General features: G+C 32.3%; 2 protein-coding genes across 3 annotated transcripts; one reads left to right on the plus strand and one right to left on the minus strand.

Annotated features, from left to right (window-relative positions):
* Nucleotides 1-1,298: 1,298 nt before the first annotated feature.
* On the minus strand, nucleotides 1,299-4,506 carry LOC122592760 (probable inactive histone-lysine N-methyltransferase SUVR1). Its single transcript, XM_043765421.1, has 6 exons — nucleotides 4,355-4,506; nucleotides 4,189-4,287; nucleotides 3,236-3,340; nucleotides 2,687-2,819; nucleotides 2,218-2,410; nucleotides 1,299-1,485 (listed from the first exon to the last, which is right to left on the minus strand). The coding sequence occupies exons 1-5, from the start codon at nucleotides 4,373-4,375 to the stop codon at nucleotides 2,232-2,234; spliced, it is 537 nt and encodes a 178-aa protein (XP_043621356.1). The 5' UTR covers nucleotides 4,376-4,506; the 3' UTR covers nucleotides 1,299-1,485; nucleotides 2,218-2,231.
* A 3,696-nt stretch (nucleotides 4,507-8,202) lies between these two features.
* Nucleotides 8,203-12,226, plus strand: LOC122597029 (pentatricopeptide repeat-containing protein At3g06920). 2 transcript variants are annotated; one of them, XM_043769685.1, is made up of 3 exons: nucleotides 8,203-8,358; nucleotides 8,985-9,085; nucleotides 9,450-12,226. In XM_043769685.1, the coding sequence occupies exons 2-3, from the start codon at nucleotides 9,061-9,063 to the stop codon at nucleotides 12,128-12,130; spliced, it is 2,706 nt and encodes a 901-aa protein (XP_043625620.1). In that variant the 5' UTR covers nucleotides 8,203-8,358; nucleotides 8,985-9,060; the 3' UTR covers nucleotides 12,131-12,226. The 2 variants fall into 2 exon arrangements, with proteins under 2 accessions (XP_043625620.1, XP_043625663.1); XM_043769728.1 differs by having other exon boundaries at nucleotides 9,019-9,085.

Raw genomic sequence — 12,226 nt, forward strand, 5'->3', positions numbered from 1 at the left:
AATACTCGATTTTATATGCAACGAATCAGGCCTATATGATCCACCAGGACTCGAGCCCAGGAAAATTGAATCCAAGCCCAAACTGTTGTAGGCTTGTCAAGCCACAATTTGAAGTGTCAAACCCAAGCAACATTTATTCATCAGCCTAGACTCAGTCACTCAGCCACTTAGGTAAAATAAGGTCGAACTCTGCTCTAACTTAGATCATCCCTAAGCTAGAAAATTTGGTTGAAAAATGCACAATGATACTGTCTAAACAGAATTAGCAAATGCGACCATTTACTTATGACTGAACCAATGTGGGTTATGATCAAAATCCTTAACGGGTCAAATCAAACAACTTGCTTTAAAAAATCGAGACAAACGGGTCAAAAATCATCCAAAGTGTACTGTGGATGTATAATACGCCAGAAATTATTATTGTTTGATATAATAACTTTTTAATCATATAAAAAAGTAAGTGTTTTGGAAAAACTATGTTTCAGACAAGTAGTAACCCAAAGTCCCAACTCCCAAATCAGCCTTTTTGACTCGTAACTTTTTTTTAACTCATTCTGGCCGAACTCATTAGTCGCGTTACCAGTTTACCAGACTCACCCCGTTTACCACCTCTAATCTAGGTGAATGCCTTTGTCAACATAAAGTGCACAAATGAACCTTGGTTACAGGACTCATTATATGTGCTGTGCCATACGAGCGTTAGCCCCCTAGCAGTTATACTGATACCAGAAGTTAAGTTTTATTGGACACCTAACCAAAAACCTGCACACTACCACACTTTCAACGTTTAAATAGTGATTTTAACTTGTTACCCAACTAGCTCGACCTGCCAGTTTACTACTTCTAGTTCAGGTGAATAGCTTGCATAGATTAACCTTGTAGGATTCGTAGTTATACAAGCCCCATTGGCCATAGTACTTATGCTAATATAAGAATATGAATTTAAGATTTAGACTTTGGGTTAAGTATATGTGAGTGTATGTAACTTAAGTTTTTTTTTTCTTCCTATTGTAAAAAAAAAACTTTAATCAGGTCCATAGGTCCATTGTATGTAATCAACATGCTACATTGCTACTCCTGTTTTATTTTTATTTTTTTGTGAACTGCAAACATGCTAATCCTGTGAATTATAAATATCTGACCAATCAAATCCTTACATGGCAGCTTATACTGGTGCCACATATATCTGGATACATACAATGCACAGGATTAGCAGGTTGATGACATAGAATGAACCAGATTAAACTTTCTTCCACATGATAGAAAAAAAAAACACATAACTTATATAAACTCCCAGATACTTAACCCTTAGACTTTAGAAGGTACCAAAACCCAATAACATGTACATTTACCACATCTGATATTTAGATAGTATATACCCTAACTAGCCTTCGTCATCAATAATAATAATAACAGGATTCCGCTTCTTTTTGCCAATCTGAACCCAAATCTGGACAACATAGCATAATGTCACATCAACTTTCTCTGTAGGATCAAGTAATTTATTTATTAAAAAGGGCTTACATAAAACATACGTAGCAATTTGAAAATTATACGTAGCATTCTAAATATATAAAGGATATAAATCTTATGAAGTTATAAAATGGTAGAGAGCATAGAAAATAACACATATTTTCCAACTTGAGTGTTCTTCCTCAAGTGACTAATGCTTCGATCAGTATCATTTAGACCAGAATGAACCTTTCGGAAAAAATAAAAAAAGAAAAAAGAAATTTACACCAGAATGAAGAAAACTTGCACACTTTGATGTGTAAATTCATTCAAGTTATAACAAATTGCAATGTCGTGTAATGCAAAAACAAATCAACTGATTGAAAAGTAAATAAATCTTTTTTATTATCATGTTTATTAGATCATTCATTTATAATTTTGCAGTTTTGCATGTATGTTAGTTGTTTAGATTTAGTAACGTCAAGTACATTGATTCAAGATCCCTATCTTTTTCATTAAAGAATAACATTATTGTTTCTTCATAGAACTTCGAGTCGCTCATAGTGAGTGTTTATATGCAATTCTAGTCCTTACTAACAAGTGATGGTTTTGGTATCAAAAGGGTATTGTAACATGTTTAGGAAGGTACGGCTCGGCTAGGCATTTCACTAGATTTTAATAATCTGATGGCACTTTTTCTGATAAAACTTTTATAATTTGACTATAAGTGTAGTTGAGAGTAACCGTTCAATATGTCTAACATACCTTTATGCAGAAGGTTACAGTTTTACGAAAACAATTTCCTTGTCACTGTCATCATCACTAATCCATCCATAACAAGGTTTGTGCTTAAGATTGGGCACATTGACAGGTTTATCAGCCGCATCACATGAACATTTTGAATACGCAACATTTTTATCCAAAACGTCATCTACCACACATTTTGCATTAGACACTCCTGTAAAATTATTGGTTTTCAGAATATTAAGTACAAGGTAATAGAAACTACTTTTCTAGTCAATTATTCTAACTTTGAACACAAGTTTAATGTGGATCTTTTGAAGAGTTACATTTCAACATAATTAATATCTGGTTGCAGCCAGCCACATAGATTAATGTAAAAAAAATGGAAACCGACAATGTAGCTCTGAGATCTTTTTTAAAATACCTAAAGAATTTATACTCGTTTCAAGGTTGAAAAGTATTATGATCGATTCCAGAAGTCAAACTGTACCTTCTATGGGAAGGTGGAGTTTTTCATTTGACTTTTTATTGTTGGTCGATGATGCACCTTCAGCAGCTACTTCATTCGAATGATCTTCCGTGACCATTTCCTTTCCAGGGTTATCATGTAGTGATGATTCATCCTGCATAACAAAAATCATGGCAAAAAGATTAGAGATATATGTTGACTTATAAGGTCAGCTTTGTCAAAATCATACTCAAATTTGGCATTGACATTGGCATCAACATATTTATTGTATTGCTATTCTCAGTTGAATGTTGAACATAGTCCATTTGACCTTTGATGTTGGATATAGAAACTAAAAGAGAAAAGCTACAAAAGAAATGTCTAGCTGCGGCATATATTAGAGCTGGCAATATGGGCGACGGCCGGGTCAAACAAGTTGGGTAACCGCTCAAACAGGCGGGCGTTGAAACATATCGTTTTATAGTACATTTCCTTTTTACCTAATTTTTAAAGTTTTCCCATTTAACCAGTCTGAGATCAAACACATCCTAAGTTGACCCATTTTGTCACCTCCAGCATTCACAATTGTACCTTCGATTGATTGTTTGCTTCTGAAGTCTCTTGCTCTTCAAGAATGACATCAATGAGGATCCTGTACCCATTGTCTTCAATAAATATCCATTCTTCCCCATACAACTGAAATGTAATAATGAGTACATTGCATAAAAAAGCAATTTCAATCTTATGGTTCAATAATTGAACCAAATATAGATCCACATTTATGTTTTAGAAAATAGCATTCATAAAATTTCAATCTTATAGTATATATGTGAAGGATCAATGTGTTATTTATCGACTATAAAACGGCAGTTGAGTTGTATTAAGAATTGAGAGCCAAGTAAACGTAATGTTCTGACCACGTAAAGTGACCCTAGTGACCAAAAAAGTAGTAAATCATATAGTACAAAATGAAGATTTCAGAAAAGAAGTATATTATACTTTGCTAACTATAAACGTTATATTCAGAAGAACTTAGAAAAATTACCTAAGCGTCTCGGCTTAGAGATATGTGAGGTAACCATCAACCAAAAGGTCATGGGATTCTAGTCCTATTATGCACAACTTGTAAATATTTGTAGATTTGCACTGCATACTTGTTTTTCTTTTTTCATAAAAAAAAAAAAGAAAAAAAACTTAAGAAAAGTTCTTCTGACAATAAAGTTTTGATGTCAATATAAAACTCAACATCTATTGCATATCCAATATTTAGTTATTTACCCCCCTTTCACAATAACAAAGACACCCACTCCCGCTATAGGGTTAGGTAGAATGTAGACAACCATACCCATACCCGACTTCATCCCTTTTCACTATTCAACTAACACTTCTCTGTTTTCTCTCAACTTGTTCCACCTCAAACCTAAGTAAAATTATAAAACTAACAAAAAACAAACCAAACCCTCTTAAAGTTAACTAAAATCCAAATATACAGATTAATAATAAAATCAAATATCATACTATCTAGTTTAAATAAGAATCAAAACCTTGAGAAGTTTTGTGACAGTTTTCCTCACAAGTGGCCTTGAGAAACCATAGTTGTTGCTCATTTGATCAAGAGCAGCATCCATTCGGCCCGAACCCGGCTACAAGAGTCATCATAAATATTAAACCAAGTTAAAAGGAATGAAAGAAAAGATAAAAAGTTTTTACCTTTTTTCTCTTGGGTGCCATGGAAGCTTCAATGCAAAATAATGAGTATGCATGAGACTAGGCACCTATATTGTATGACGACTGTATTTGTACCCTTTTTTTCTTTATAACTTCCTTTTTTTTTTTTGTGATTTGTTTCAATTTTTTTTGAAAAGTATTTGTTTCAATTTTTAATATCAATATGATAATATCTATGGAAAGGACTAAAGCATGAACACCTAAACATAACCTAAAAATATGACTAGGATATATGTTAAAATCGGGTAAACACGAAAGAAAGATGAAAAAAACAACCTATGTGACAAATATTGAATCAATTCGCTACATTTAAAAAGTCTATGTCACCGAACATTTTTATCGTTATTTTAATAATAAAAATGAGTAAATTGTAAATTCAGAAATGTTTTTCTTCAAAAATATTAAAAATAAAATGTTTTGACGTTTTTTAAATAATAAATGGTCGTGAATTTAGCATTTGCTTTTACCAAACATATAACTTATATTTTTTTAAAAACAAAAAGCATTAGATGTAATGATTCGACACCCAGTAATAACATCTATGATAATCAATATACTAGAAATTAAAATTAACTCATGTATTATTAAGTATAATTTAAGTGTGTTCGTATGATAATGATTTTTGCAAATTTAGTCTAGTAACTAAATAAGTAAATATAGTATATTTCACTTTAAAACATAAAATGAGTTTCGAAAAATGTAATGATTTAGGCCTTTTACAATGAACTCACTTTTCCTACAATCTAACATAATGAAATTTATTTTTCTCATAACAATCATCATCATTTATACTAAAGTGAAAAAATTTTAAATATATAAACTCAACATTTTTTAAAACATTTTTTAAATATATAAACTCATAAAAAAGAAAAAAGAAAAAGCCTATGGGCTCATGTAACCAATATGGCAATATCCCATCAACACTCTGTTAGGGACATATTGGTGGGCATTTTCAACCTCCAATGAAAACATTTTAAACTTAGTCAACATATTGGATGACATTTTAACCATTGGAGTTCTATCTTACTTTCATGCATTATTTTTGCACCCACTTACACGATTTTAATTTTGTAGAAAATGGATTAAAGATTGAATGGTAAGCTGATAATTTAATCTGTGACAAATCTCTATATCTCTATATATAATAAAACAAGATTGTTTTTTTATAGGTATTATTAGAAAGTTGTTGATGTGGCAAAATCATATTTCACTTAAAAATTCTTTTTATTTAATTTTGATGACATATCTATATAAATAATATAGAAATAGCCTAAAAAAATCAATCATTTGTTTAAAGAATAAAAAATCTCTCTTATATAATATCAAAAATAAAATGTTTTTTTTATTTAGTTGATTTATTAACTATATAATTATTGTTTTAATTGAATTATTAGATTTATATCAAGTTATAATGTTTTAAAAACAAATATTACATAATTTCTTTTAACTTATTTTATAGTTTTACAATTTTAATTAACATGTCCGGGTTAAACCCGGGTTGATTAACTAGTTAAAATAAAATTATAGAAGCATATGTATTTAATATGGAACGAGATAGAAGTAACAAAATGAAATTTTTACATGTATACCGATATGATCAATTGGCTATACCAAAGGGAGTTGGTTTTAATTATACTTTAGGCCCCACTAACGAAATGTCGTTAGTTCTTGCCTTATAATGAACAAATCGTAAATCTAACTGGTGATACAAAATGGTAATTTGATAGCGAATGGTGGATGAGCTCATCTAGTCTATTCGTAATTGTAATAGGTGGGGTCACGGGTATCGGGGTAGGCGGGTTGTAAGCATCACGGATGATTAGTTGGCTTAACATGTTTTAGTTATTTCTATTCGTCAATTAACGTGATAAGTTGATCGAGGGTGTAGTGTTGGTTGCTTGTAACAAATGTTAATTTTCTTTTGGTTTTGAAAGTTAGCGTTTGAAAATTTGTAAGTTCATTCACGAAAAATATACCACCCATGACTCCAGGTCATGGGTAAGAGGATTTTTCATAATACATTTAACGTTTAAATAAATCAAAATTATATATTTTATGTTTGCTGATAAATATGCATATCGATCTTGATGAATTTTTTCTATATCTATATGGAAAATGATGTGAAATGGAACAACTTATGGACCACAACAAATTCAAAAGTATAAATGAAATATTTCCCCAAAAACATATACAGTTCTTTAATACCAAAAAGAGGCTATTGCTATAATAATGATGTTATCATGACTATTTCTTTTACTTTGGTTAAAGTTTTTGAATCATAACATGTCTTTGTCTTTCCTAATACAATGACAACTTACAAGTTTGTTGCAATATTCGGACTTTAGTTTTCATATCAGCAGGCTTATAATGGAGTGCCATCCATTAGAAAATTAACCTAATCATCTTATTAAAAATTCATAGACGTAATTTATAGAACTTTATTATTATTATTATTATTATTGTTATTGTTATTATTATTATTATTATAAAAGCATTTTCTAATGTGTTCATCGGTTTGGAATTAGATCAAAACCAAATAGATCAAAGTTCAAAGATAATTGTAACCGGAAGCCCACAATCTAATTAAAATTTACACTTTTTTTTTAGACGGCAAAAACTTAATTAAGTAATAAGGACTGGGCTAGCAAAATACTAGCAGTCAAAAGAGTAAATATTCTAGAAATACAACTAATTACACAATCTAGAATATACTTAAAACTTTAATTGCGAGGATATATTAAAATTAAAAAAACAATTAAAATTTACACTTAATCCAACACATTTAGTGGTAAATCAACCACAAATGTGATTTAAAAATTTACGAATAAATTACATCTTGTCTCATTTTGCTTATTATTTTCGTTTTGAAAACTATAACAAGCCAAGATTGTATAAAAGATGGTAACTCTTTTAAATATAATTAGGAACGAGCACCAAACTAGATGAAAGCAGTAATAGATCATCTTCTATATATTACAAAAGAGAACTAGATCATTGATACGTTCCAATATGATATGTTGATGCCCCAACTAATGTTTGGTTTGAATGAAGTTCTACACACTTTCAACTCTACACAAGCTTAACAAACCATACATCCAACGATCTCAACAAGACAACTGAAATATATATCACACAAAACATAATCTCATACGATATACAAACGAGGTTTTCTTGTTCAAGTTACCCGATAATGTCAAAATTTTTTAAGTCACGTATAGGTGTTATAATCAAAATATCTCCACTTTTACTGACTCTAATTACCTTCAAAATATTTATATAGAGGATTTCAAATCTGATACTTTAAGTCATTAAGTGAGTGAACTTGACTTGTGGCTACAAGACCACATTATGAAAAATATGAGTTTAACAAATGTAGACACGTTTTACATACACGTTTTTCGTGCAACTAACATGGTGGCCACACAAATACAACAGTGATGTCGGTAATGCAGTGGTGAGCGATGCAACAACAATGAGTAATGTAGGCTATTGTAGTAAATGCAATTGATATAATGGTTAGTGTAATTATTTTAAGAGTCGAGAGACTGATGGTGTAATTTATTTCATTAACGATATTTAAGTATATTAGTGAAGATAATTAAATTAATGAATTAAAAAGGATATTTAAAAAAAAAGGAAGTAATTCTGCCATATCATGTATAGTAACTTTTAACATTTACATAAATAATAAATAAAGGATGTTGTTGTTGTTGTTGTTTTTTAAATGTTTGAGTTAAAATTTGTTTTTGATAGCCAAACAAGCCTTTGGACCCAAAGTGGGCTTTTGAGTCTACCTTGCCAACACTTGAACCCTAAACCCCACAAAACATTTTTTCAGCCCAATCTCCATAACACTCTTTGGATACAAAATCACAACCACCACAAACGACCACCGGATTTCTTGACCTCCGCCGTAGCTAAATCACCACCACCAAATTTCCCGGCCATTTCAAATCTCAATTTCATCACCTGACTAACAAGCCCATGTAAGCTTTTTTCATTTTTAAGTTTCTTGATTAAAAAGTTGTTATTTTGGCAAAAAGCACGAAGCTTTGTCTATGTTTACTTTTTGGGATATTTCTAGCTAGTAATAACTAATCTTAATTTGTATTCTTTATAAATTATTTTTTTATGATTAGTTTTTTGTCAAGAAATGTGAATACCATATACTTATTGTTTTATCAATAGCCCAAAATTGAATTTTTCAATGTGAATACCATATGTTGTTTATCAATAGAAATGAAAGTTTAAATCTTTAACATATTTAGGAGTAAAAGTTCAGATTTTGACAAATTTGGGAGTGAAAGTTCCCTATTTTTGAAACAATTTTGAAGTTTTAGGTATTTTAAGCTGTCAAATTGGAGTTTTTTTTTTTTTTTTAAACTTTTGCCTGCATTTATTGGGAACCTTATATACTTGTGAAATGCTGATTCTGTATTGCTACATTGTGAAAATGTTTAAGTCGAATGTAGATTTCTTTTTATGGTAGTTATGATTATGATGGTGTATAATTGTACAATTATATATTTTTTTTTTTGTAAGTTGGGAATGTTTATTGTGCATAATATATATATATATATATATATATATCTTGTATATTATTTGTTAACAGTTCTAGTATCATGAGTGCTTGGAATTGGAATCAGACTATTGTAGAGGAGGATATGTAGAAGCAACTGAATTCAAGGATGAGAGCTCTTGTTACCGGCCGAGGTATAGTTTTATCTAACAAAAATTAGAACTTTTTAAATAAGCGACCCCAAAAGCCCTAATGCTCCTTATTGCTATACTTCCTCCTGAATAAGTCTTGACAATGAAGAAGACAAACAATTTTTGAAAGTCATAGTCTTTGCGTCGGAGAATAGTTACATGGTGATTTTACTATTTTATTTGCATATATATTCAGACAAGTTTCGTGAAAGAAAGTATTAAGGGTGGAATAGTAACACTAAAATATATTACTACTGGGAGCAGACAACTTATTGTGTGACAAATTATGAAAGAAAAGTAGAACTTTATTTTTGATGGAGGAGTATCTCTTTGGATTGATCTAAACACTATTGATGCCTTACTGCAGGTAAGTTATGCCACAATAGTTCAAAGTGCTTTGACATTGCCGATCTGTGTGTGAAGTTACTATGCTCATATAATGGGCCACTTGATCTCCATAGAAGATCTGTTTCTGTTTCTTCTATTGGTGGAAGTGATCAAGAACATATTATAAGATTAGAGGAAAGAAGGAAAGTAGTTGATTCTGTGTGCCAGATTTTAGAGGGTGGTCAATGGGGGACGCCGTTAGAGAATGCATTGTCTAACTGCAATGAAAGTGCACAGAGTGATCTTGTCATTTCTGTTTTAAGGAAGTTAAAGGATGTGAATCTTGCGGTAAACTATTTTAAATGGGCCGAGAGGAAAACCAATCAACCACATTGTCCTGAAGCATACAATTCCCTTCTCATGGTGATGGCAATAAGTAAGAAGTTTGACCAGATTCAGCAAGTTTTTGAAGAAATGAGTCTTGCGGGTTTTGGTCCGTCTAATACAGCATGTATTGAGTTAGTTGTAAGCTGTGTTAAAAGTCATAAACTAAAAGAAGCTTATGATATGATTCAACTAATGAGAAGGTTTAAGTTTCGGCCTGCATTCTCAGCTTACACAACTCTGATAGGAGCTCTTTCTACAGTTCATGAACCTGATCTCATTCTCACACTTTTTCACCAGATGCAGGATCTCGGTTATGAAGTACATGTGCATCTATTCACGACTTTAATCCGTGTATTTGCCAGAGAGGGTCGGGTAGATGCTGCTCTTTCTTTATTGGATGAAATGAGAAGCAAATCTGTTGACGGTGATATTGTTCTGTATAATGTCTGTATAGACTGTTTTGGTAAGGCGGGAAAGGTGGACATGGCTTGGAAATTCTTTCATGAAATGCGAGCTCATGGTATCATGCCCGATGATGTCACATATACTAGCATGATAGGTGTTCTCTGCAAAGCTAATAAACTTAGTGAAGCAATTGATCTATTTGATGAAATGGAGCGTCACAAGAAAGTCCCATGTGCGTACGCTTATAACACCATGATCATGGGTTATGGAATGGCCGGAAAATTTGATGAAGCTTTTCAATTACTCGAGAGGCAAAAACTAAAGGGTTCAATTCCAAGTGTGGTCGCATACAACTGCATTCTAACTTGTCTTGGAAAGAAAGGGAAAGTAGATGAAGCTTTGCAGTTATTTGAGGATATGAAAAAAGATGCGACACCTAATCTATCCACATATAATATTCTTATAGATAATCTTTGCAAGGCTCGTAAGCTTGACGTTGCTTTAAAGATACAAGAATCCATGAAAGAAGCCGGTTTATATCCTAATATCTTAACCGTGAACATAATGATTGATCGACTGTGCAAGTTTCAACAACTTGATGAAGCATGCTCGATATTTGAAAATATAGATCATAAAGTTTGCCCCCCAACTGATTACACTTATTGCTCTCTTATAGAGGGATTAGGTAGACACAACAGAGTTGATGATGCTTACAAACTATATGAGCGAATGTTGGAAGCTGGTGTGACTCCAAACGCTGTTGTCTACACGTCTCTCATTAGAAGCTTTTTTAAGTTAGGAAGAAAGGAAGATGGTCATAAGATTTATAAACAAATGGTTCGTGGTGGAATTGTTCCAGATCTGACCCTTTTAAATACGTACATGGATTGTGTTTTTAAAGCTGGTGAAACGGATAAAGGTCGAGCTGTATTTGAAGAAATCAAGAATTACGGTGTTGTACCGGATGCTAGAAGCTACTCGATACTAATTCACGGATTAATAAAAGCAGGTTTTGCCCGTGAAACCAATAAGTTATTCAATGAAATGAAGAAACAAGGATGTGTTATGGATACTCTTGCTTATAACACAGTTATCGATGGATTTTGCAAAACTGGTCAAGTAAACAAAGCTTACCAGCTTTTGGAAGAAATGAAGGTAAAGGGACATCCACCTACTGTAGTTACTTACGGGTCAGTTATTGACGGGCTTGCGAAAATTGACCGGCTTGATGAAGCTTACATGCTTTTTGAAGAAGCTAAATGTAAAGGTGTTCAGTTAAATGTAGTTGTGTATAGTAGTCTAGTTGACGGGTTTGGGAAAGTAGGTAGAATTGACGAAGCATATTTAATTATGGAAGAGTTGATGCAGACAGGGTTGACACCGAATGTATACACATGGAATTGCATGCTTGATGCGCTAGTGAAAGCAGAGGAAATTGATGAAGCCTTAGTATGCTTTAACTCTATGAACGATTTGAAGTGTACACCAAATGCCATTACTTATAGTATAATCATAAATGGGCTATGTAGAGTCAGAAAGTTCAATAAAGCATTTGTGTTTTGGCAAGAGATGCAGAAGCTAGGGCTGCAACCGAATGTGATTACTTATACTACAATGATTTGTGGGCTTGCAAGGGCTGGTAATGTGTTAGAGGCTACTCGTCTTTTTGACAGGTTTATAAAAGGTGGAGGTATTCCAGACTCAGCTTGTTATAATACTATGATTGAAGGATTAAGTGCATCAAATAGGGCTATAGAAGCTTATTCGTTATTCGAGGAAACTAGATTGAAAGGGTGTCATGTGTATCCGAATACTTGTGTTGTGCTGATGGATTCTTTGCATAAAGCTGAATGTCTTGAGCAGGCTGCGATTGTGGGTGCTGTGTTGAAGGAAACGGCCAAGGCTCAGCATGCTTCAAGATCTATGTAGCTAAGTCCTTTTTTTTTCTTCTCATACTGGCTTTCTAAATTTTGTAGTAACGTTCTTGATCATGTTTACCAACAGCATGGTTGGATCAGTGGTAAA

This window comes from Erigeron canadensis, chromosome 1 (assembly GCF_010389155.1).
Source record: "Erigeron canadensis isolate Cc75 chromosome 1, C_canadensis_v1, whole genome shotgun sequence".
NCBI lineage: Eukaryota > Viridiplantae > Streptophyta > Magnoliopsida > Asterales > Asteraceae > Erigeron > Erigeron canadensis.

Coding starts and splice junctions, on each gene's coding strand:
- LOC122592760 (XM_043765421.1), bottom strand. CDS start 4,375: ATGGCACCCAAGAGAAAAAAG. Junction 2,820..3,235: donor AAGCAAACAATCAATCGAAG/GTACAATTGTGA, acceptor TTTGTTATGCAG/GATGAATCATCACTACATGA. Junction 2,411..2,686: donor ACTCCACCTTCCCATAGAAG/GTACAGTTTGAC, acceptor ATAATTTTACAG/GAGTGTCTAATGCAAAATGT.
- LOC122597029 (XM_043769685.1), top strand. CDS start 9,061: ATGAGAGCTCTTGTTACCGGCCGAG. Junction 9,086..9,449: donor AGCTCTTGTTACCGGCCGAG/GTATAGTTTTAT, acceptor GCCTTACTGCAG/GTAAGTTATGCCACAATAGT.